The 23,701-nt window shown below is 40.6% G+C and overlaps 2 protein-coding genes and 1 long non-coding RNA gene across 5 annotated transcripts in view; 1 reads left to right on the top strand and 2 right to left on the bottom strand.

Moving 5' to 3' along the window:
- arhgef25a (Rho guanine nucleotide exchange factor (GEF) 25a) overlaps nt 1–10,504 on the bottom strand; it is a 63,886-nt gene extending 53,382 nt beyond the window's left edge. The window contains exons 1-2 of one of the 2 annotated variants that reach the window (XM_015051760.1): nt 9,962–10,504; nt 8,299–8,437 (exon numbers count right to left, since the gene is read on the bottom strand). In XM_015051760.1, coding sequence (XP_014907246.1) covers nt 8,299–8,437; nt 9,962–10,057 — 235 coding nt within the window. In that variant the 5' untranslated portion in view covers nt 10,058–10,504. The remainder of the gene's footprint in view (nt 1–8,298; nt 8,438–9,961) is intronic. The other variant, XM_015051759.1, reaches the window with a different exon arrangement.
- Nucleotides 10,505–15,021: 4,517 nt separating this feature from the next.
- Nucleotides 15,022–21,439, bottom strand: LOC106959284 (uncharacterized). The gene is made up of 3 exons (XR_001427311.1): nt 21,428–21,439; nt 18,875–18,881; nt 15,022–16,936 (listed from the first exon to the last, which is right to left on the bottom strand). It is a non-coding gene; the product is annotated as an uncharacterized LOC106959284 (long non-coding RNA).
- ankrd33aa (ankyrin repeat domain 33Aa) lies at nt 15,466–21,945 on the top strand. 2 transcript variants are annotated; one of them, XM_015051764.1, is made up of 5 exons: nt 15,466–15,551; nt 17,400–17,717; nt 17,801–17,930; nt 18,028–18,168; nt 19,542–21,945. In XM_015051764.1, exons 2-5 carry the CDS (start codon nt 17,460–17,462, stop codon nt 20,363–20,365), a joined length of 1,353 nt encoding a protein of 450 aa, XP_014907250.1. In that variant the 5' UTR covers nt 15,466–15,551; nt 17,400–17,459; the 3' UTR covers nt 20,366–21,945. The 2 variants fall into 2 exon arrangements, with proteins under 2 accessions (XP_014907250.1, XP_014907251.1); XM_015051765.1 differs by having other exon boundaries at nt 15,468–15,551; nt 17,433–17,717.
- Nucleotides 21,946–23,701: the final 1,756 nt, after the last annotated feature.

Raw genomic sequence — 23,701 nt, 5'->3', positions numbered from 1 at the left:
TTGTTTGTTCCACTCATCTGCGTCTTTTGTCAAGCGTGAAGCAGGTACTTTTTTGTTTTGTTTCTTTTTTTTTTTTTTTTTTTTACTTTTCCCCAACTCTTAGAAATGTTTAGGGTTGGATTTGTAGTTGTGCACTGGACATTCTTTGTGTCTGGCGCCAGAAACATGTGCACACCTAGCAGAGGAGTCCTAAATCTAAAATAAAAAATGCAGTTTCCAACACTGTGGAACAAACAAAGCAAACCATATTTAGATGTGAACATCAAAACACCAGAAACACAGTTTACATTTTTAGCCTTTCTTACAGATGAAATCAGAGCGGGCCCGTAAAGTAAAACACGTTCTCTTGAGTAAATAACCCCAGACAGACCCGGCGCAGGAAGAAAAATGAAAAAGGTTTTATGAAATGCTATGACATTCTGGCCTGGAAGCAGCATTCTCAGACTTGAAGCTGCTCAGATTGTGACTCGGCGTATGACATGAATTTATTTTCGCAGCACCTCTCTTCCTTGAAAAGCTGCAACCGTAATAAATCACCAGCTAATTCCTGGAATGGTATAGAGACAGGTGAGGATCAGCAACAATCACGCTCCAAAGCACACCATCAAGTGCCTCCATCTCGTTACAGCAACAGGGTGGGGGCAGACTGCCGTCACGTCGTCTCTGTCATCTACAGGTGACAAAGCAAACAGAGAGGCCTCACCCATCAGCCTCGCAAGCAGGATACACACACACACCCATTGCACAGCTCACTGACTTGCACAACAGTCTCACTGTGTCTTAATTTACAAACACAGAGAACCCAAAGCAGCTGTAACACACACACATGCCGAAAAAAAAGAAAGAAAGAAAGTTCTGCAGAGGAGAAGCCTCACAGTGAAAAATAAGTCATCTATTCTCAGACTCGGTTAGCACGCTGGTTTTTCACTCTCTGCACTTTCCCTCTTCTCAAACACAGAAGACTCTCACTCCCTCTATATCCGTGCCACTGCATCTCTTTGCTGAGAAGAGATTCTTTAAACAGCTGTGGCTGAGGGGGGGTAATACACCTCAGGATTATTGAGCAGAGTCTCACTGATGTGGATGTTAAATGTTGTCAAGTTGCAGGAGAGTCAAAGAAGCCATGCGAAGCAACAGATTTAGCAGAAATGCTAAAAAAAACAAAACATATAGACTGCTTATGTACATGCTGCTCACACCTTTCCCCTTGCCCTCTGCCATTAATGCTCAGACTGGTAAGCTTAGCCACCAATGATGGTGGATAAATAGTTTTTCTGTAGCAGTAAGGTAGCATTAGCACAGTTGCAGCAAACAGGCAACCTCAAGCAGCACACACACGAACTGATTGGCAGCGCTACAACCTTCTTTCTGGTTCTTATTGGTTGTTTCTGACCAGGTGCGTTGCATTTCCGCAGATGATAGTAGAAAAAGGAAGGAGGCAAAGGAGCTGAATGTTTTTATTATTTATTAATCTATTTTTTACTAATTATCTGTCTCATATCATACTGCCACGACATAGTGACAGTTTTAAAAATATTTTTAAAACTTTTTTTTTTTTTTATAAAAGTAACATACTGCAGCATTAAGTTGACTTATTAGATTAGGTTGGGTCATACGTTCTATAACCCTCTAGTGGTAACAACTTCACAAACATTATTTCTTGCATTTTACACATAATTTCACTAGTTGGATACTAAATGATATCCGCCGACTATTATTGGCAAATTAACCTCAGCAGTTTAAACGACAGCTGTTGAACCAAAGTTGTGTTCATCTTCTCTAAGCCCTTTGATGTTTTCAACAACTGCTTCTTATGTGGTGGCTATTTTAACATAATGCTGTTGCCCTTTAAATCTAATGAACCTTTTAATTTATTTAAAGACATAAGCAAGTCGGTCTATTATAGACCTACAATGAATCTTTATTTCCAAATTTAAAAACTGCTGCTAATTAACTTTGTGAGACTGGATATAGAGATCATTAAGTCACAGAAACAGCACTGGTGATAATTACCAATCATCTCCTCCTCCACAGTAGACTTGCATCTATATTTGTCCTGTCAGAGCTTTGTTTGATACTGTCTGTTACAAAATTACATTAAAATATTCAATTAAAGAGGATTTAAAGTGATGAAAAGGGGGAGGGGGTAGATCAGACTGATTTAAGCTTCAAATGTCTCACAGAGTCCAGTTTGTTTTGTAATCCCTGAATCTTCCTTCAGCAGAACGCTAAATGTTTTGGATCATGTTGACTCTACAAATGGTGATTTTGAGAAAAAAAAGAGATCTTCTGCCAACATGTTAATTTTTGCTTTTGGGGGGGGCTTGAAGGCAAAACAACAATATAAATATTTTGTTGTTGACAGGCAACCAGTTTGAAGGAATTGTGAACCAAATCAAAGAAAACATGTCACAACTTTTTTTTGGGGGGGGGACAATTTTTAGTATTTGATAACCTGAGGAAGATCACAGTTATTGCCATCTACTGGCACACCCAGGGTATTTCAGCCTTTTTGTTGGAAATTCTCCTGGAAAGGACTTAAAAAAACAACAACAAAAAAACAGATTAGACCCCAAGCACAGGCCAACTACCTAAAGAGCTGGATCATTTTATTAATGTGCTTTAAATGGAGGCATTTGTCTTTGGACCTGCGCACCAAAGACAGAAGCGGCAAGGTATTTTTAAAAATAACATCTCCTTTTTGTCATTTAGAAATGAAATTTCTATCAACTCCTTCCATTTAAGTCATTACAAATAAATAAATAAAAAGACAAGACAAGAAATGGCCACACCCGTGATGTAGCTCTCTGTGTTCTGCATCAAAACATTTCGTGACTTGGGTGGCTGTTTCCGTGCTGACACTTTGCACCAATCCGGTATCTCTTCTGCCGTACGGAGCAGAGTCTTTTAATAAATAAACACTAAAATTAGCCCCTGCAGACATGAGCAAAGATGACAGTGTTCTGAGAAATATGGAAAAAATGTTCCTCCTCTAGCTTTCAGGGAGGAGCGGGGGATGTCAGGTGATGCTTGCATTAGCACACATTCATCTTGCTTTTTTTTTTTATCTCTCCTCTGCTCCTTCTTCCTTCTGCATCCTCCTACCCCCAGAAACACTCTCTCAAATACATTTTAATGTGATTCACATGTAGGCATGTACAGATGCAGACAACTGAAGGAAAGCTTTAAATATGTATTTGGTGCGAAACTTCTCTTTAACACTTATCTGTGGGGTTAGAAATATAATCCATTCAAAACGTTTTGATAGTTTTCTACCTAAATGCCAAGCAGCTGAGCATGGCTTTATAGGGTGTGTTCTGATAGGAAGTGATTCATGATTTTAGTCCACTCCTGCAACCAAATATTTAAATTTTTTTTTCCTAATCTTCATTTGATGCGACACTCCCGGAATACATTTGAAAAGTTACGCTTAACCTGCAATTATAAAGTTCAGACTTTAAGGCCTGGATACCAGGACACCGATTCTCACTTCAGCAGAGTTTGCAGTTACTTATTTAGTGTGTTCACCAACCCCCTATTGACATTAGCCTCTCCTCACGCCATCAGCCAGCTGAAACCCAGCCAAAATATACTCGCTTACACTTCACTCTCCAAGCTTCTTCTCCATTGCTTTTCCTCTTTAGTTCCTTTCCCTCCCTTTTCCTTTCACCCTCCTCACCCCCATTTCTAAACTGAGCTCCAATTAAGGCAAACTGGTATCCTGAACAAGCTGTTTTTAGGAGGATCTCTCTCTCTCTCTCTCTCTCTCTCTCTCTCTCTCTCTCTCTCTCTCTCTCTCTCTCTCTCTCTCTCTCTCCCAATGTTTTTTGGCTCTTGTTCCATTATAGTAAAGAAGACGTTAGGGTAAATATCCTGTTCTTATTTGTACTGTGCTGCAGAGAGACGTAGGGATTTTTATCTTTATTTTATCCATTAGGCCACAGTCACAGTGTAAGCATAAACCACGGAGACAGGCAGGTGTGTCGATGGCGCACTATATGCGTGTGCAGGCAAGTGTGAGAGCGTCTCATCATTAGTGCTTCTCAGAAGCGCCCTCATCAAGCGGTGCTTCTCTGACAGTGTGAGCTCTGCACTACACAGAGGGGGTGTGCAGCCACCGTGTAGACTTGTTTCTTATAACGTAAACAGCTCTCATATGACACTGCTGCATCGAAGCATACACACTGAGAGCTGCTCTTGCAGAAATGTGCTCTCTTTAAAAAAGAAATGACTTGAGCTGTAGTTATAAAAATATTCTTCCTGAAACCCCCTACTTCACCTCTACAAAAAAAACTTATATAAACACATTGAAAATCACAGGACTGGAGCATTTGTTATATATTACAGAAATGCCATCAAATTTTAGTATAACTACAAGGGTTAATATTTGTGCAATTACAATTCACATGAGAGTAAACTTTTTTTTGTTATGTTTTTTTTTTTTTTTTTCTGGGTGTAATGATTACACACCAAACAACTCAAATGAAGTTTCAATATATTTTGGCATCTTTACTACCCCCACAGAGTCAGATTAATACATATAACCTCAAGTACCCCAAACACCGCCGATATTCACCAGCTTGCACAGACACCAGCTATTAATAAGGTTCTGGAATAATGGCTGCATATTCGAGTATTGCTCTTTTAAAAAATGATAGAACTTATTTAATTTGATCGACTTTTTGACGCTGATAAAACCTTTAGTGACAGCCCATCAGTGACCGGTACTGAAAAGGCCCCCAACGTGTGAGCATGCAATGATCTCATGCCTCTTTCTACATCTTACAGGTTATTTTGTGGGAGGAAAAATCTTCGCTGCTTGTCCAGGAGGAGTGAATGCTGCAGGTCAATGACTCAACGCAATCTGCTGGGTTTCTATAAATAGAAACCCAGCATTGTATTGTTTGATAACTGTGATCAGTTGGAATGTGCAATTGATTTTATTTTATTTTCTTGTAAAGTGCCTCAAGATGAGGCGTCAAAAAGTCACATTTTGTTGATCGTTATTGATTTGTAAAAGAAATAAAAAAGGGTAAAACATGCAAAGGGGGTGAATATTTTTGTAGGCACTGTATTTTTCTGGGGAACTGAGTTAGCTTGAGTCCTTCAGTAAGTCACAGAAACCTTACAAGTCATTTTACTACTCAGTTCCATTCGATTCATCCTGATTGATTTATAAAAGCATAAAAAGGGTAAAACATCCAAGGGGTTGAATACTTTTGAAAGATTCAAGTTCTAAAAAGGAACACACTGAAGCACGTCGTCATACAAAGCTAACACAAGCATTTGCCACTGAATAGCTTATTTATTTGAAGCAGAAATAAAAAGTATCTTTTCTTTTTTTTTTTTTTTCGGTGAGCTTCGAGTAACTGTAACTGTTTGTACTCTGTTGTTGTGGTCCACTTCCATCCCTCATGGAGAGTCATTTTTAGCCACAGCAGGAGGCGGCTTCTTTTGAAAAAAACAGCAATCTGCTGTACTACTCTCCGTTCTGAAGAACAAAAACATACTTTCAATGATCTGCTGCCCAGCACCTAAAAGGCATTGGATTTCCTACTAGAGTAAAAAAAAAAAAAAAGAAAAAAGAAAAAGAGAGAGAAAAGAAAATATGAAGCAGAATTGATAAAGACTGGGTAAAGTGTTACATAAAAGCAGTTAAAGCTAAGCTTTTTTATTCAAATCATTTGTAATCTATGTTAAAAAAAGGAAAAAAACTTATCTTTAGTTCCACTAATCACAGAAACAGCTCTCAAAAATCTATCTTTGCCTGTGAAACAATACATTTAGAAACCTTGTCAATATCGCCGGTTTAAATGGATTTAAATGTATGTAATTAGAGGGTTAATGGCCACAAGGAGCTCCTTAAAAACAAACTGATTAATGTCAAAGAAGCAGGTAATTCAATAGACATAATTAGCGTATTTTGTCCAAGTAATTGTTAATATCAATCAGCTTAATTAAAACAGGAGAAACAGTACTTACATTTGTCATGTTAAGAACTGACTGGAGTCAGATTGTCCTGGTGTAAGCCATAACGTAAAGCATTCATTTTACATGCAGTACACCAGACATCCCTATCAATATTGTCTCATATTAATTAATCCATTTAATGCCTAATCAAATGCAAAAAATCTTTTAGATTACATACCAAGACTTATGAAGATTACAAACTTTTTTTTTTACCCCTTGCTTCTCTGCAAGGCAGGACAGCCCTGCACACACATAATCGAGTCAGTCACCTGAGTGAGGCGAATGCTATCTAATCTCAAGCTCTGGTAACCCGATGTGATGCAGCTTCAGGTTGATCTTTGTCCTTTTAAGGTCACGCACAGACAGGCAGTGTAGTCCCAGAGTCCTCTCTATCTCCTTCTCTCCCTGGAGGACACACGCTCCCAGTCTCCCTCAAAACCTGATATGGACAAATCCCGGGACTTCCGCCACGTCGTCCCTACTCACACTCGCACTCTTTAGAGTAGAAAACCAAACGGTTACATTTGAAACTAGGATGAAGTAAGCTTCAAATTCTGCTCTTGAACGGACAAGTTTGTCTGTTATTCCCAAGCGTGTTGAGAGCGGTAGGTGTCTCCCATCTCTCACGTCTAGTACAAACAGAGTTTTGCTTCTGTGTTCTGTTCTTGACAGTAATGTCCCGGTAGTAAAAAAAGAAGATAGAAAAAAAAAAAAAAAACATGACCAGAGGACAGCCAGTAAAACAAATATATGACGTCTGCTGAATGAATGAAAGAAATGCTGCCGGCGTTTAAAAAAGTTAGCGTTTAGCATTGTCTTGCTGCTTAGTTAAAAGAAAAGATGCAAGTGGAAGAAGCAGGACTAGATGAGAGAAAGTGTGTTTCAGTGATCTGAAAGTCAGAGGAAAGCAAAGTAGAATAGGATTGGGAATTTGTCAAAACAAGGAAGATTGTCAGAGTTTGCAGATTTGACACTGTCTTGTGTTTCCAAGGAGGCAACAGGCAGGTTGTCTTATTTCTAAGATCTTCCATTTGTTATGTAAACCCCTAAAACTTATTCACATCTTCTAATAAAGCAGCATATAACTGTGAAGAGCAAGGTAATGGATACAAAGTTTTCAAAACTTTTTACATATTGAAATATTTAAGATACTAAATATGTCTTAAATGCAGTACTCAGACCAATAGTGAGTCGTCTTGTTTTCATTGTCTAGACGTTGAACACGTTTCACCGACTTTCCATTTGGTTTCCCAGAGGAAAACTGGCAATCAGAAAAGCCCAATGCTAAATAAAATAAACAATTTCCATTAACCTTATCATCCCCTTAGCAGGCCCTCAGCAAAACCTATAACAACTTTATTTTATTCTTCTTCAGGACTGGAAACTGTGACCAAAAACAATATTTTGGCTGCATTAATAACCGAGTGAGACCATTACAGATAAGCATCGCTAACAGCTTCCTCTGGCCTCACTCGCACCCTTTTTGTACACCGTATACTGTTCTGCACAACAGTTAGTGGACCAACTCACATCACCCATGCATATATACACACAGACACACACACACACAGCCACACACACACACACTCCGTCTAACCCAAACCCAGATCCAGCTACAAAGCTCCTTTTGTTCCATTTCACTCCAGGAAAAATCACAACACACGCAAGCCCGCTGCAGCAAAATGAAAAGAAGTTGCACCACCACTGATGGGGCAGAAAGGGGAAGGGAGGCAGCGAAGTGTGTTTTCTTGCCCCATCTGGAAAGAATTGCTTGTGTATGTGTACACACACGAGAACTCTCTCTCCCTCTACCGCTCGCACATGCTTATGGATTGTAAATTATACCTAAGCAATTTACTGCCATCAGCACTACGAGATCAAGAGGGCGGAGCTGAAGAAAAGCGAGCCACTAACTCTCAGGTGTCTCCGATCTGATACTTTCCCCCGAAGTTATTATCATCTTACTGACCTCCATCAGATACGGCACCTGGGATCTGGGTCCGTTTCGACTCTCACATATGGGCAGCATGCAGAAAGTCTGGCTGCTACTTGACGTTGCACAACCACACTGGTAGATCCATGCATGTTTATCACCCTGACTCCCATTGGAAACACATCAGTGTTGTATGTTTGTTTGCTGTTATGTAAATCATTGTCACTGCCTCCATTTTATTTTTTTTTTTTTGGGACGTTGCTGCATCAAAGCTGAATCTCGAAGTTTGTGTTTCGGTACATGGCTTAGCTCTGACTGGTTTGGTGAGTGGGTGATGTTTGAACAGCAACACTGAAGATCTACGGTGACAAAAGTGCGACTGCTTCAGGTCCTACCTGTTCGTTCACTCCCATTTGGGTTTTGCGTGGCCACGGCCTGTCGCTCCCACCCCGGCCCATCCTGGTCCCACTGGCCCTGCACAGGTCCCTTTTCCTCCTCGCTTGATGGGAGGTCCGCCTCGCCTCCCTCAGAGAGCTACACACAGAGATGCCATTGTCAGCATGGGAGCTCTGCTCCCAAGGAGGAAGCAATTGTAAGATTGCACCGGGCGCTTATGGCCACATAACCGCAGAACAATATACCAGTGGCTGATTTTTTTTTTTTTTTTTTCCACAATTCCCTGCATCTTTTTCATCCAGCTCTCCATTACACACAGAGCAGGAATGCAATGGAAATGAGGCCCTGCTTTTGCCACAGAGAAAGCAGTTCCACTCTGTATTTAAAGCCCAGCAGCACCAAAGTGCGGCTCAGCGAAGGAGAGCTGAGTTATCTCCGTTTTGCAGACAGGCAAACAGATCAGATTCCCGCTCGTGGTTTTTAGGGCTGTCTGTCAGGAGGGGGAGAAATGATTTATGATGATAAACATTTTTCAAAGAGACCTTCAAAGAGATATGCACTGAATGTTCTGGTGCACTGTGACCCCTGAATGTCTGATTTCTGCTGCCAGATGTGGCTGAATGTACAGGCTTTACATTCAGTCCTGGAGCCTCTCCTCCTTAAAATATAATCTGCATCAAGAAGACAAGAGGTTTACACGGATCCTATCGTGTCACCCGACAAATATAAATCTGAACTAATAAAAATCTCTTGTTGGGTTCACCATGGCTCAAGCTTAATGCCACTTTTGTTCAGTATCTTGGTCCACTCGCCCCCAATAAAAACTCAATTTACTAAAATTACGTCTCTCACCATAATACCATTGTACTGACAACTTTATATTCCTGTTTCACATTATTATAGTCTCCTGCAGGCATCAAGTTAATTGTGTTAATAAGAATTAAACATTATTATTTTTGCTTTATTAACGGTTATACATGAAGACAAATTATTTCATAAATATTTTTATCCATCTTGAGACTTCTTTTCTATAATGCTTAATTTTTTTTCTTTTTTATGTATTTCCAATTGTTAATGTCACTTTCTTTTCTTGTAGTTCTTTATTTTCTCATAAAACAACTTAAATTACCTTGTGTCTTAACAGTGCCACACACATAACTCTTTGGCAAGGATCCGTATTCATGACTGACATCACAAATATTATAGAGAAACCAATAAGTTCCTATCTCTTATTGGAGTCTTGTGTGAAGGTAAAGATCAGAGAACGTAAAGCTGAAACAGAAAAACTATGCGAGAGTTTGAGAGGGAAATTAACGCGGCGTGACTTTGTTTACGGTCACGTGTTTTGTTCGTCTCCACTCTGCTTCCTCTTCCACAGAAACATCCAAAATTCCTCCCGAGCACTGAACGGGGACAGGGCATCTCCCTACTTGTCTGCCTTGACCATTTTAGGTGGAAATCCAACTTATGGAAAATAAATTAAAATAACCCCCGAGATGGAACGGAGTGAGCCAAAGAAAAGATGCAGTGCCAGTGCTCTCCAAGCCCAGAAAAGCACCTCCATATGTGTGGGCTTCCTTTGTGAATTTTATGCTAACTACGCTTTCACGTAAACACGAGCCATAAACACACAAAGTGATCCACAACAGAGCTGTAACTCACCCACTGCTGATTGGGCATTGCCACGGAGGTCAGCACATCAGCCATGGCTCCCAACATCTGGTCGGTGCGTCCCTGATTCTTCTGCAGAGACTTCATCCTTTCCCTCTGCTCCCCTAACAACCTTCACTCCTCTCAGGCTGTGCCACAGTGTGGAGCCGAGCCCACCTCGTCCCACACTGGAGCCCAAAGCATAAGAACAGCTTATCCAGGAAGAGGAGGGGGCGCTTACGTTTGTCCGGACCTGGGAGTGCGCACTTCCACAGAAGCCGTTAGAAGTTGTCCCTTTCTCATTCCAGAGAGGTGAGTCTGGTTCTGCCTTGAGTCCGGTGAGCGTCTGCCTCGTCCTGTCAGTGGGAGCCTTTGCCAGTGAGACCAGTAGATTTCAAAGGGCCTCCGTGTGCGAATGCAGAGTCCTCTTTGTCAGTTCTCTTTAAGAGGACACTTTTCTTTATTGAGTAATTACGTCTGGGAAACTGCCCCTTATTTTTGTCTTCACTGAAGTCGGAAAATGAGAATGGTGACTTTTCACGTCTCCCTCCCTGAAATCCTTCTTGCTTATCCTCCATTGGTCAAGGAAGATCACCTCCCTCCCAAAAACCTCACCTCCTGCCATCATTCTCCCTCTCCTCTCATCCCCCCTCCCCCCTTGTCTTTGCTACCTGAACTTTGCCCTCCCTCACAGTAAATCAATCTTCTTCTTTTTTCTTTTTATCTCTCTGTTCTGGGCTTCATTTTAACCGCGTCACAGTGAGGTGCACCGTCAACAAATCTGCCCAGGTCTCGTGCAGCAACACGTTGACTGTGTGAACTCTGCAGCGATAAGGACAACCCCAAATAAGGCCTGAGGGAATGGCACGCACATGAAACTAGCCGAACTGAATGTAACCAACTACACCCGCATCTTACTCGGCTTTGTTTACGTCAAAGCAGCTCATGATTCTGGCATGATTCAAGACCGAAGAGGACGGCGGCAGTTCTTGCCAGGGAATTAAAAAGTTATGATTTCTGTCGAGGAATAAATTATTTGCCACATTTAAATGGCACAGATCACACACATGGCACACTGGTGCATATGATTAGAGCTTTATTACTCAGCATTTCGAAGGCGGTTTGGCCTGTTGAAGCCTCCAGATGTTGAAGAGAAAGTGAACGCCATGCTAAGAATAAAAGAGTTATGTAAAAGCTTCAAGAAAAAAGGTTTCAGCAGCTTTTGGGGCAAGAAAAGGATTTAAAAAGGTCTCACAACAATTTTTCATTATGATCTTTTTTTTGTTGTTGTTGAATAGTCACTAATAAAACTTATGTTTTGTTTTTTTATTGTGTTAGTTGGATTTTTCATGACAAAACCAATACAGACGCACCACCATTCTCTGCAAAACGGCTCCCCTATTTCTGTTAATTGTCATTTATAAATTGTATTTCCTTTTATCAAATGGCTGGTAAAACTGAACTGCTGGGATTTATCTCTGTGCTTTAGTCACAGGTTTATAAACAATATAAAATAATAATTTGTTTTTTATGGGGGAGGCGGGAACTGAAATCAAATCAAATTCTCTCCTACATTGACAATAGGGTGAGAAATTAGAGAAACACAATGTGCACAAGTTTAATGCAACATCAACAATGGTTTTACATTAAACGATAAACATAAGCACACAGAACTCATGATATCACTTTCTTCAATAACATGATGCTGAAAACCAAAGAAAAAATTCTGAGTACTTAGCTTATTTCTGAATTTTCTGTGGACACGGAGAAGATGCAGAAAATAATCCTGGCACCCGGCAGACTGTTTCATAATAACATGTTTTAAATTTAGGGGTAAGAAACGAGCAGTTTCAACTTCTTAGACATATGTGTTTGCAGCAAAATTAGGCATTCTCAGTTTCAACCTTTAAAATGTCTTAGCTCATTTTCAGCGTTTAGCAAATTATTTTACCAGACGTCCTGTGGCAATAACATAAACCCATTTCTCTAAAACATCTTCTCAATGTATTTTTATCTTGCCAGTGAAAGTCTTCAGTATCATGCGAGTCTGGACAGGAAGTCAAGTACTCCCCGGATTGGCTGCTGTGTCAGTCAAAGACAATCAGGTACACACACACCAACAAACGCACACACCCACAGATAGTAGGTCTGTCTGTCTTCACAAGGACTTTGCATTAGTCCAGGAAAAAACAGCCACTTTGCTTTTTACAGAGGGTCTGCGTTATTAACTTTGTATTGACTTCAATTCATTTTTCATTCAGTTCAGTAACCTGACCTTTACCCTAAGCCATTCCTAGTACTTGCTTAACCCCAGACCTAAACCTACCCCGTAATCCCAAAACTCCCTTTCAATGTGTCCATCACCTTTGAAATAAACCCAAACTGACAGACAGGACACGTTAATTTAAAAAAAGAGAGATATCTTGTTGAGTTCAGCTAGCAATATGAAATATGCTCTCTACAATAATAAATATAGAAACTTTGATGTTGAAAAGTATCTTTGTGCTTGAGTTTGAAAGACTCATTTTAGTCTTGACTGGTTTAGCTCAGATCAGTTATCTCCTTTTCCTGCAGTAAATACTGAGACATTTATTTTGAGGAGTATATTTAGACCAAAATAAAGCTTCTTTTTTTTTCATATGAAATCTCCTTTTGCAGTGTTATGCTCTTGGTATATTATCAAACTTACTACAAATTTTCCAGACAGCCTGAACAAAGCACAAGCCAGCAGCATCAATTTCTCCTTATTAAACCCTCCCACACATCAGGTCAGACCTCCTTGTCCTACATGAGCGACTTCATCTCCGCTTCCTTCCTGCTTCCTCTCATTCACCTGATTCCTTTTGGATGCTTTCAGAAAGCACAGCATGAAGAGGATCTGTCGTCAGTCACACAGATGGAAATAATATAGCCCCAAGAGTCTGAGCGATTCACTGCTAAGACCGGCCCCAGAGAGACTGCCAACAGTCTAATATTAGCTGAGCACATGTCTGTCCATACAATCAGTCACTAAGCTGGCTAAACTTAGTTCACTTTGTCCCAAGCCTCCTTTTTAAAGTTTGCTCCGCATCTGACTTCTGCTGGGCGTCTGGGGAGAAGAAAGGCAGCCTTTTAAAGTGATGAGTGAAAGTCTCTGAGAAGAATTTAAAGGACAAAGAAAACAAAGCTCAAGACCCTAAAAAGGAAATCTGATGACTTTCATTAGGTGTGCCCCAGAATAAAATGGCCTCTAACAGATACAAATGTTCTGTGATTATTTTCTAAGTTTTCTAAGTTACACAGCTAAAGCTTTTGTGCTCTGGGATCAACAAACACAGTGTGTGCAGAATGAGCAATGCTGCCCTCATCTGGTTGGTCAGCTTGCCTGTTCTGGCACGTCTAAAAGGTTCTCCATGGAGGAAAAACATCCCAAACTCCCCACCCTGCTGTGCCAAACAGACTCCCCTGATATTTCCTGTCAATTTTATTTCTGTTTTGGTCCCTCAGGCTGTAATCTTTGCCCCCAATAGACGTCCCTGCTTTTCACTCTTCCTGAGTTTCATTTCAGCAAGGACCCAGCTGAGGCTCTTGTGTCTAAACATAGATCATCATTTTTGAGTAATGGATCAGGTTGGTATGATATTGTGGAAACAATCCCTCAGTTTGCAGCCAATAGATAGCGTTCTGGGTAAAAATATAAATAAATAAAATTGTATGCAGCTTTCCAAGCTTAGAGAACTTAGTTTGTGTCACCACTGGATGGCTGTGATCAAAAATACTCAACAACTACTATATGAACTATATGAGGCAATGTGTTATTTTTTTTAGCAAGATGCATTGCAAAGATGAATTTATATTTCTGAAAATTCAGCAAACAAACAAGGGATCTGAAATATTTTGACAAGTCAACATATGTCAATGGATGCTTGTCCACTAAAGTATCACATGCTAAAGATCTGCATTAGCATTTAGATCTGATGACTGTGCAGGCCACTGAAGTGCATTGAACCCAAGAAACTTGTTTGGGATGATTTGAGATTTGCTCTATTATGCTGGAAATGTACATGAGAACATGGATACTTTGTGGTCATGAAGGGATGTACATGGTCAGGATAGCAGTGAGGTAAGACACACTAACACTCCACCCCCACCATGTGAACCGTCAATACATCGCAGGATGGAGCCATGCTTTCATGTTTGCATCAACTTCTGACTCCATCTGAAATCAAAACTCGTCAAACCATCCGCTGTCTGTCCCTGCTTTATCCTTGTAGGGTTGTCACGGAGTGACACTAACGCTTATCTCCAGCAGTCAATTGGGTGACTCAAACCAGGTGATGTATTTCTAAATTGTTGCTGCCTAATATTTAGAGGCCCACCTTCAAATGTAGCTTCAGTTTCCTTTTCTAATCCAACAAGCGTTGCAGCCACTGTCGTCTTTTAAAGCTGCAGCTCATCTACATCGAGGTTAAATACAGTGTTCTAGCTATGAGCTGATGTTGCTTTTCGATCATCTTTCGACCTTTTTCTTTTTCCCTGACAAGCAACTGAAAAGGTGCACTTAATAAATTGGCCCGTGAGCGTATTTTGTAAAAAAAAACGGGCTCATGCACAAGCATTGCATTCTCTAGTTTGATCAGGAGGGGGCAGTCACATTCCCTCAAACAGAGCATTGGGTAACACAGACTATAACATACACAAGCAGTCTAGTTTGGCCTTGTTCCCTTTCAATATAAGGCTTAATCTTTCTACATGACCTTTGGGACAAAGAGTGATTGATGCTATGAATAAACTTGTTACTGCAACATTCAGTCCACATAACACTAATCCTTTTAAAAGCACAAAAGGAAAGATTAAGTTAAATAATTGTTTTAAAATGTATAAATATCACAGAAAGCTGCGAAGGTTTCCCTTCATGTAAGGATCTGGACTCTGCAGTGTGCACACAGACTGCATCATCCCTGATGTGGGAGCATTTACCACTGACGCCCTCTGGCTGACTAACTTTTTGTTGCCCCATCAAATTATTTTTATCAGAAAATAGTTTTTTTTCTCCTAGTTCACTGAATAAACCTGTATTTTCTATTCGGCAGTTGTTTTATTTTTTATTTTTTTTACAGACTCATAGCCTTAATGATTCAGTCAGAACACTTTTTTTTTTTTTTTTGGAAAAAAAGAAAGGTTTTCTGTCACACAACAGACGGGCAGCTCAGAGCTGTGGACGGGCAGAGTGTGTGAGAGAGTCAAGAAGATGAGAGAAAGAGCAGAATAACTCAACAAACTGATAGCAGGGGGAGCAAGGTTGGCTTCTGTCTGTTTCTTTCTCTTAATCCGCAAATCTTCTGTAATCAGGATGAGAGGGAGAGAGCACGTTGCCTGACTTAGGACAGCGGAGTCTATGTTGGGACCGGGCTGATGAGGCAACCTAAGTGGCCGGCAGGAGAAATGGAGGGAGGGAGGAGGCAGAAGTTGTGTTCTGGTTGGGGAACGTAACCTTAACCAGTCACTGCTGTGCACAAACCACAAGAGTGGACAGAAGATGGTTTAACACCCGAGGAAAAAAAGATAAAAATCTACAACAAAAGAAGAAGAAGAGGACTGAACCATGGCTGGAATACTTTGGGTGAGATCTTAATTTTTTTTTTTTTGTCTTATACAGTTTTAATTCTTGTTTGGTTTATGCAGTATTTTGCATTTTGAAAGCGACTGAGGAATCTCCTGTTTATTAAGATGCAGAGGCACAAGTTTGGTCCGATTGTGTTGTTCTGCAGGAAGTCGAGTCAGAGTTGAAGTACATCAATAATTTTCATGAACTTACGCTCGTGAAAACTGGATGCTGAGAAGCTCTACTTAGGCTGAGTCATGGTCTTTATAAGCCAGCAGTTGAAATGCAAGTTTATTCATGGATGAACCATTGACTTATGGGGACTTTACTTGTCTTGTCTTTTCTTCAGAATACTCCAAATTGGAATTGATCACACATACAAACAAAAGCAAGACTCACAATGCCTTGTTCTGCAGAGCTGTGTGATTCTGTTAAGAGACAATGACACATGCTGTTACTAAACTGGCCTCCCATTGCTTCCAGCTCCATATGGCCTTTCTCATCCCAGTCCCCTCATCCCACTCTGCCTTCATTCACATTGGTTTCACGGGCAAAATGTCCTCAGGCCTACATTATTCTTTCCATTCATGCTTCAGTTAATGTCTAAGAACAGAAACCAAGTGATTTGTTTGTCCTTGCTGTATAGAAAATAATCAGATATGCATTTCATGCTATGTTCGGCGTAAATCAGAGACTTACAGATCAGCCGCTGTGACAGGAGGGCTAAGGTGAGGTAAAGCTCCTCATCCTCTTTAGCCATCATATCTTCAGGTCAACAGATCTATTTAACATAGTAGGTGTGAGTCTTACGGTGTGAGATGTCTATTCTTAGTACGGCACATCAACATCAAACACCAGGCAAGAGGAAGAAGAATGATTACTATTATTTGACGACATCAGCGACACTTGAGATGTGCAGAAATTGTTTTCCTTCATGTAAGAACTCATATTTTTAATCTTTACTGCCATCTATCATTTCTTAGCATTTTATTGGTTATAATTATGAAGTAGGACAATTTTATTTACACTCCAGAACTTCCTTGTCATATCTATTGGTGCATTTCCACTCGAGGAGCGCACATTTTTTTTTCTGCAAACCAAAAGCAGATAGACGTCTGTCCTGAAAGCAACTTTTCTAGGGAAACATGACTTTTAGCATTTCTTACTAGTTGAATTTCCACAGCATTTCGCTTCTGTTTTGTCCTAGTTTATTCTGATCTGCTGGTCATGCTTTTCTGATCAACTATGCGATTTTTGTATTTTTGCTTCCAAAAATACAATTTTAACCCAGCCACCCATGCTCCCCCCCCTCATTTCCTACATTGACAGGGAATGAGAAGGAAGCATATGCTGCATGAAGTCCTACATTTGTCAATATCTAGTCTGAAAAACAGTTAGAAAAACTGTGAAAATGAGCCAAACAGAGGGCATGGAAACAAGCTCCCTTTAGAGGGACTTTTTTTATTATTATTATTATTTAAGACTTTTCAAATATCTTTGTCTTTTCTCCTGGGTTGGGAATTCGGTACAAAAAGCTACGGCAGCTCCAATTAATCCTTTTTTACGGTTCTCTGTGGCATTATCTAAACTCAAAAATGAAAAAAGATGTGACCAAAACAAAAAAAAAACATATTAAAACAACAAGATATAGTCATGCACTTCCTTTTGGGAGTCAAGCTGTTTGATAAAAACGTCTTACATCGGTGTTGTAATTGTACATGCCATACAACAGTTGTGTATTTAGTTTTTGCAAAGAAAATTTCCTCTTATGGGCATGAAGTCATACTGTAGCTACCTCATGTCTTTTTTGTGGTTGTGGTTGTGGTGAGAAAAAAAAAATCCAGCTCATGTAAAATTTTCTTTAAGGTATGGCTGATGTGCAGCGGGCCTGATCTCAAGGCGTAATCCCCGACTGAAGGGGCCAAGATGGCAGCTGCAGCCGACGACCCACACCTGGGTCCGGGCCCATCGAGTGACGAAGAGATCCTCCTGGACGACTCCGACTCAGGCAGCATACTCTCTGACGACTCGGTGCTTCCCGACTACGACCGAGATACGGTCTACAGGGAGCCGCCGAAAACGCTGTACGAGGCCTGCGCCAGGAACGACCCCTTATCCCTGAGCAGCATCCTGGAGAGAGGGGTCACCAAGGAGGAGGCCATGGAGCTGGACATCAATGGCAGGGTGAGTAAGCAAGCAAGCAAGCGACAAAGAAATTATGTATTACTTTAGCGTACAATTTTTGATTTATGTTTTCTCTGCACCAGAATGGACTGATGCTGGCTGTGTCCAAGGGTTTTGTAGACATTGTCACCCTCCTGCACAAATGTCCATTCATAGACATCAACCACCAAGACAATGATGGCAACACTGCTCTCATGATAGCTGCACAGGCCGGTACGTGTGAAAATCCCAGCCACACACGATTAACCCGAGGCGGCTTCGATCCTGTTGAGAATGCAAACGAAATCATCCTTTTTGTCTCTCACCTCAGGATTCATCACCATCCTCAACTACATCCTGAACTACTATCCTGGTGTGGAGACTGAGCTCAGGGACCCCCGTGGCTTCACGGCCCTCATCAAGGCAGGCCTGCAGGGGCGAGAGGACTGTGTGACCGCCCTGCTGATGCACGGTGAGTTTAGCAATGCGTTACCTGATTTAGACTCTAACGACGAGTGCGGCCTAAAAAGGACGAGCCGAGAGCACACGGAAAGACAAAATTAACTTTAAATTGATTGTACAAAAACAAAACAAAAAATAAATGATAGTAGGAGGCTCAAAATGTTCACTCTGCAATAAAAAACGGCTAAGATTAAAATGCTGTGTTTCATGGGAGACACAGGTCAAACCAGTTTACCTGATCTGGGAACTAATCTGCACCCTCTGCAGGCTGCAGGGATTAGATTAGTCTGACCTGTATGGACACATTTAGAGTAGGACAATAATATATTTCCATTCGCATTCCATTTAAGATGACAGTGTCTGAAAAGTTTAGAAAGAAAATATTATTCCACAGAAATGCAAATCAAATCCAAGACTATTTTAATTCCTGATCAGTCACATCACGGATCAGCTCACTTAAAAAAAAAAAATAATCCTTTGACTGTTTTCATGTGTAACATTAAGTTAAATTAACTGTATGACAACCATTGAAATCCACTAACCTCAATTAATGCATATCATTGTTCTAGTCTGCAAACAATAACAAAAGTATTCATACCACTTTGACTTTTTCATATTTTTTTTTTCATATTACAACATCTTTATTGGTATTTTATGTGACAGGCCAATTCAACAAAACACCGCGGAAGGGAGATTGTTTTAGTATACTTTTTAACTGAAAATCTGAAAGTTGTGGTGTGCCATTTATTCTGATGCCCATCAGCAAAATCCAGTGCAACAATTTTCTAGCTGTCATGCAACATGATAAATGGAGCAGCCCTGGAGGAAACCCTTTAAACATAATGCCAGAGCAATACTGGAATGCTTCTGGATCTACGTTATCATTCACATATGCTCTCAGTTCAGTCCAACTGAACTTGAACCGTTTGAGAGTAAAAAAAAAAAGACGACAAGTCAGACGACGGGTAAATCTGGTAGAGAAATAATCCATGACTTGCATCAGTGATCAAACCAAAGTGCTGCTCTGCAAAGTACTGACTCGAGGAAGACTGAATGCAAATGGACACTGCATCTTTTGAAGTTTTAAAAAAGTAAAACTACTACTTGATCCAGTTTGAGATATAAACTGAGAAATTACGACAAAGCTTAAGAGGCTGTGACTCATTTTTCAACCCGTTGTATACAAACTTCCCCCACACAGTGAAATGACCTGATTTGTTCCAAGTGAAGTTATGCCACACAGCATTTTGCACGACTAAAACAACCACATGGTGGTGTTGTTATACTGATGAAAGCTGTTTAGTTTCAGTACATCCTGTAGACCCGTTTTCATGTTGCTGTTTTAACAGCTTTCCGTTGTTTTCCATCCTTTTTGTTGCACAGGTGCAGACATGCATGCTGTGGACCTGGTCCAAGGCAGAGGGCTTAAGGACTGGATCCTTCGGACAGGACGGTTTGAGACACTGAACAGGATACGGCGCCTGCAGGCTCACCCTGTTGCCGGGCAGTTCTGTGAAAGCTACAAACCCGAGTGGCCTGAACTGAAACAGCTGGTGGAAAAGGCCACTGCCCCAAAGTCAACCAGTCAGAAGTTGAGACAGCGCTTCAAAGAAAGCCTTTCCTTCAGCTTCCCTCATGACCCCGAAGAGAACGGGGTTATGGATCATATGGTTCGGATAACTACGAGCATTCACAGCCCGCTGGTAGTTACCGGTTCCCGGCCGCTTTGCCCCACTAGTCCCCCTGAGATCGGCAAGAGACGGTACGCCGTACCAGAACTGCTTGAAAAGCACAGCAGCAAGGAGCTGGAGGAGAGCACTGTGTCCCACAGCAACGGATCCATCACCTCAGCGTCTCCAACAGCTTTGTCCGCCACCTCTGTCTCTCTGACATCCTGCTGCCAGGAGGCAGAGCGCAGGGAGAGCGTGCCATCAGGCGGCATGAGAAGTTTCATCCCTCGCAGCATGGCACACAGGAACAGCATATTCCCCTCGGGCTGCATTCCTAAGATCGAAGTGACAAAGTCTGGGGAGCCCACACCAAAAAAGGAGAAAAAGAAGAAGAGGCAGAAGGGCTACCTGGAGCCGCCCATCTGGAAGTACAAGGAGGCCAAGGAGGAGAAAAAGAGAGAGAAGAAAAGACTAGAGCAGGAGAAAGAAGACGAGAAACAATCCAAGGGGTCCAAAAAATCCTCCAGCAAACGCTGAGTCAGCCAGATAAAATTTCACTGTGATATGGCCACGCACAAAATAAATAAAACAGTGAGATAACGGTGACTCTGATTTCTGTAACATGAGAGAAAGTCGGTGCTAAACAACTTTGGGAGCGAGCATCTGACAAATACCATGAATGGATTTGAACTTTGGCTCCAACAGAAACTGTGATCCACTTGAAGGTCAGGATATTTCTAAACAATTTTTGACATCTTGGACACAAAATTATGTTATTCCTAATGACATTTGGATTTAAACATCATTAGACTTTCTACATCTCAAGCCTGGTGAATCGGAGTCTTTTGCTTTTGCACTGCTGTGTGTGTGCTTGAGCTGCAGTTTTAAAGACGCTTCTTTTTTCTTGGGGATCTTACCAATGTATGCTTGGTGAAAAGCTTTATGGTAACTGAATACAAAATAAAGAGCCAATAGCCTGTACTGTGAATGAGACATCTATGATCAAATGCCTTCTGAAAAATTTCATCAGCATCATCGTTAAATTAAAATAAGTTGTTATATCCAAAGGACCTAAAAGAGACAAAACAAGGTGCCAACAACAGTTGTGTGACTACAGAGGAACAAAAGGAAGATGACGCCTTGCTCTGATGAATCACCTCTTAATTTCCATCATGTGGATGGCTTACGTAAGGAACTTATGTGTGGTGGTTTGGGGAATGTTCTGGTGTTCCCCACCAACCATTCATCCATCCACTTAACAACTGTCACAGACCGTGTACAGAAAAGCACAACAAGATGAGGTGTTGACTTCAAATTGTCCATGGAGCCCGCGCCTCACAACGTGTACTGTCTACTAATAACAATGTGGTACCACAACACACCTTCAGGGGTCCATGCCCCAGTGAGCTATATTAGGACCAACACACACATTAAGCTGGCGTTCATATTGTTATTCCTGACTGATGTTTGTTTCCTAATTGCCCACCCGGTTCCCACCTCTCCTGAAAACATGTAGCATCTACCAAATGTCTTTATGGCTTTTTCACGTTTCCGACACGCCAAAACATTTTTGAACCTCATTACATTACAGACATTTACAACTGAAAGTGCTAAGTCAGCACGCTTGTCTTGTGGTGAATGAAGGACTTATGGTACATTTGCAAGTCGTCGGTCTGCAACAAGGTTTTGTGTTTTGTTAGACAAAGTCAACAGAACATTCTTTGCTTCTTGATAAAAGAAGAACCCATGGAGCCTCTGAGAGGAACTGCCTGCACCAAATGTTACTCAGGGTTATTAAATGATGGACTTTTCACAATCGGATTGTTTTTGGAAACTAGGAAAAAAGTGTTAATATTATATTTTTGTATTCAGTTTGCTGACTAAAGTAACACAGTTATTAATGCAAATTAATCCAAAAACATATCCAGTTGTAACAGGTTATATCTGTATACGACATCAATCTAATTAGGCAATCTCTTCTTTGATAGAGAGTTTGAAGACTCCTTTAAAAACAAAATACTTTGAGCACTCAGGTTTTTTGTGGCATATTAAAGGTGTGGAATCAATGTCGAGTGTTTGTAATGCAAGCTTGTAATACATTTTCTTGACCTTTGCAACACAGAGTGAGTTATTTTAAGGCATCATGTTTGATGTGGCATAGTCATATTTAATTATTCTTCTCCATAAATCAGTCAGCCTCCTAATCTTTCAAAGAAATTAATCTGAAAGATGATCTGTCTATTATTATGCAGGTTTACACAATCAGGTAAGAATAATGATATTTCAGTAATTTTCTCAGGATTAGGATTTATTTAGCTAAAATCAATGATTTAATAGAGCAAAGAACCAAACAAATGTATACATAACATAAGATACAAAAACAAACTAAAAACACATTTATAGGAAACATATCTCAATTTTTATATATGTCCTATTGGCCAAATCTGGTTGGTGGGTCCCAAGGTTTGTTTGTTTTGTTTTTTTTTATTTCCCAGAGCACAGCAATGCAGCAGCATGCACTTCCTGGAGAGGAGCTGCCATGAGGGACTGATCAACCAATTGGAAGCTGAGTTTAGCTAACATTAACCTGTCATTCACAGGTTGTCATTCACAATGACAGGGGTGTCAAACTCCAGTCCTCAAGGGCCGCTGTCCTGCAGTGTTTAGATGTGCCACAGGTAAAAAACAGTGGAATGAAATGGCTTAATTACCTCCTCCCTGTGTAGATCGGTTCTCCTGAGCCTTGCTAATGACCTAATTATTCTTTTCAGGTGTGGTGCAGCAGAGGCACATCTAAAAGTTGCAGGACAGCGGCCCTTGAGGACTGGAGTTTGGGTCCTCTCGTGAATGACAGGTTAAAGCTAAATAAATCACCATATGACTGCAAAAGAAAAGCAGATTCAACTATTTATTTCTAAAACTAATTATTTGGACTCAGGGAGACCTCTTTGACTTCCAAAATGTTAACACGCTATTACTTTAGACATAAAATCCTATGAATCAGCTGCACATACAAGCATTTCAAACTTAATAATTTCGTCAACTAAAAGGCAGATTCACAAACAGGTTTTGGCACCATCAGAATCAATATTGCTAAAAATATTTTACTTAACAAGGTCATATATGCTTCTCGTAATTTTGAAATGCTCAGCTGCCACGCTTCCACTGGGACATTTTGAAGGGAATTGTAGGTCAAAGGGTATGTTATGTGGTAATAACATATGAAAAACATTAGAAAGATTTGCAACTGCTGTAAAAATCTTGCATTTATGCCTTTATCCAGATATGTGGAAAAACTAGAAATAAGGTATTTTCTACTGCAGAAGACACGTGACTGAGTAGTCTTGTAACCTTATTTACTCTTCTTTGAGCTACTTAAGACTCTGCTGTGGCATGGGGTGGCTTTTGAACTCTGGTTGCCAGTAATCTTTTAATCCACACAAGATTATCATTACACAACAATTACCTTTTATAGTGATAAAATGTGATCAAAGGCAACCTCTTTTGCTTAAGCACATTTTGAGCTTGTCATGACTTAAGTGACGCTATATTTCACAATAAAGCTTCTTGTGTGAGAAGAGCTCACAGTGGCCGTTGGAAAAGGAGAAGCAAAACGTGTATTTTTTCTGGTATGGTGTAAAACATTGTCTTATTTTATTTTCAGAGCTGCAGCTCACTTCCTTTCACGAGAGGGGAACTTGATGACCTTGGGTCAATCCTAAAATAAATTCCTCGCTAGAGTTAAGAAGGAAAAACATCTTAGTCGAACAATTTCTCAAGTTAAGATTCAAACCTGTTCATGCATATAGAAGTGACCTAAATATCTTGAAATTTTCACCTTGGTGAAGAAGACATGTCAGCATTTAAGTGAAC

Source organism: Poecilia latipinna, unplaced genomic scaffold (genome assembly GCF_001443285.1).
Source record: "Poecilia latipinna isolate Pla-1442-1.1 unplaced genomic scaffold, P_latipinna-1.0 Scaffold1064, whole genome shotgun sequence".
Taxonomy (NCBI): domain Eukaryota; kingdom Metazoa; phylum Chordata; class Actinopteri; order Cyprinodontiformes; family Poeciliidae; genus Poecilia; species Poecilia latipinna.
Note: the sequence above shows the minus strand (reverse complement) of the source record. Positions and strands in the feature narration are given on the sequence as shown.

What these genes read in the sequence shown, in the direction of transcription:
- ankrd33aa (XM_015051764.1), top strand. Translation starts at nt 17,460, where the DNA reads ATGGCAGCTGCAGCCGACGACCCACACCTGGGTCCGGGCCCATCGAGT. An exon ending in AGCTGGACATCAATGGCAGG is followed by an intron (nt 17,718 to 17,800) that starts GTGAGTAAGCAA and finishes TCTCTGCACCAG; the next exon opens with AATGGACTGATGCTGGCTGT. An exon ending in GACCGCCCTGCTGATGCACG is followed by an intron (nt 18,169 to 19,541) that starts GTGAGTTTAGCA and finishes TTTGTTGCACAG; the next exon opens with GTGCAGACATGCATGCTGTG.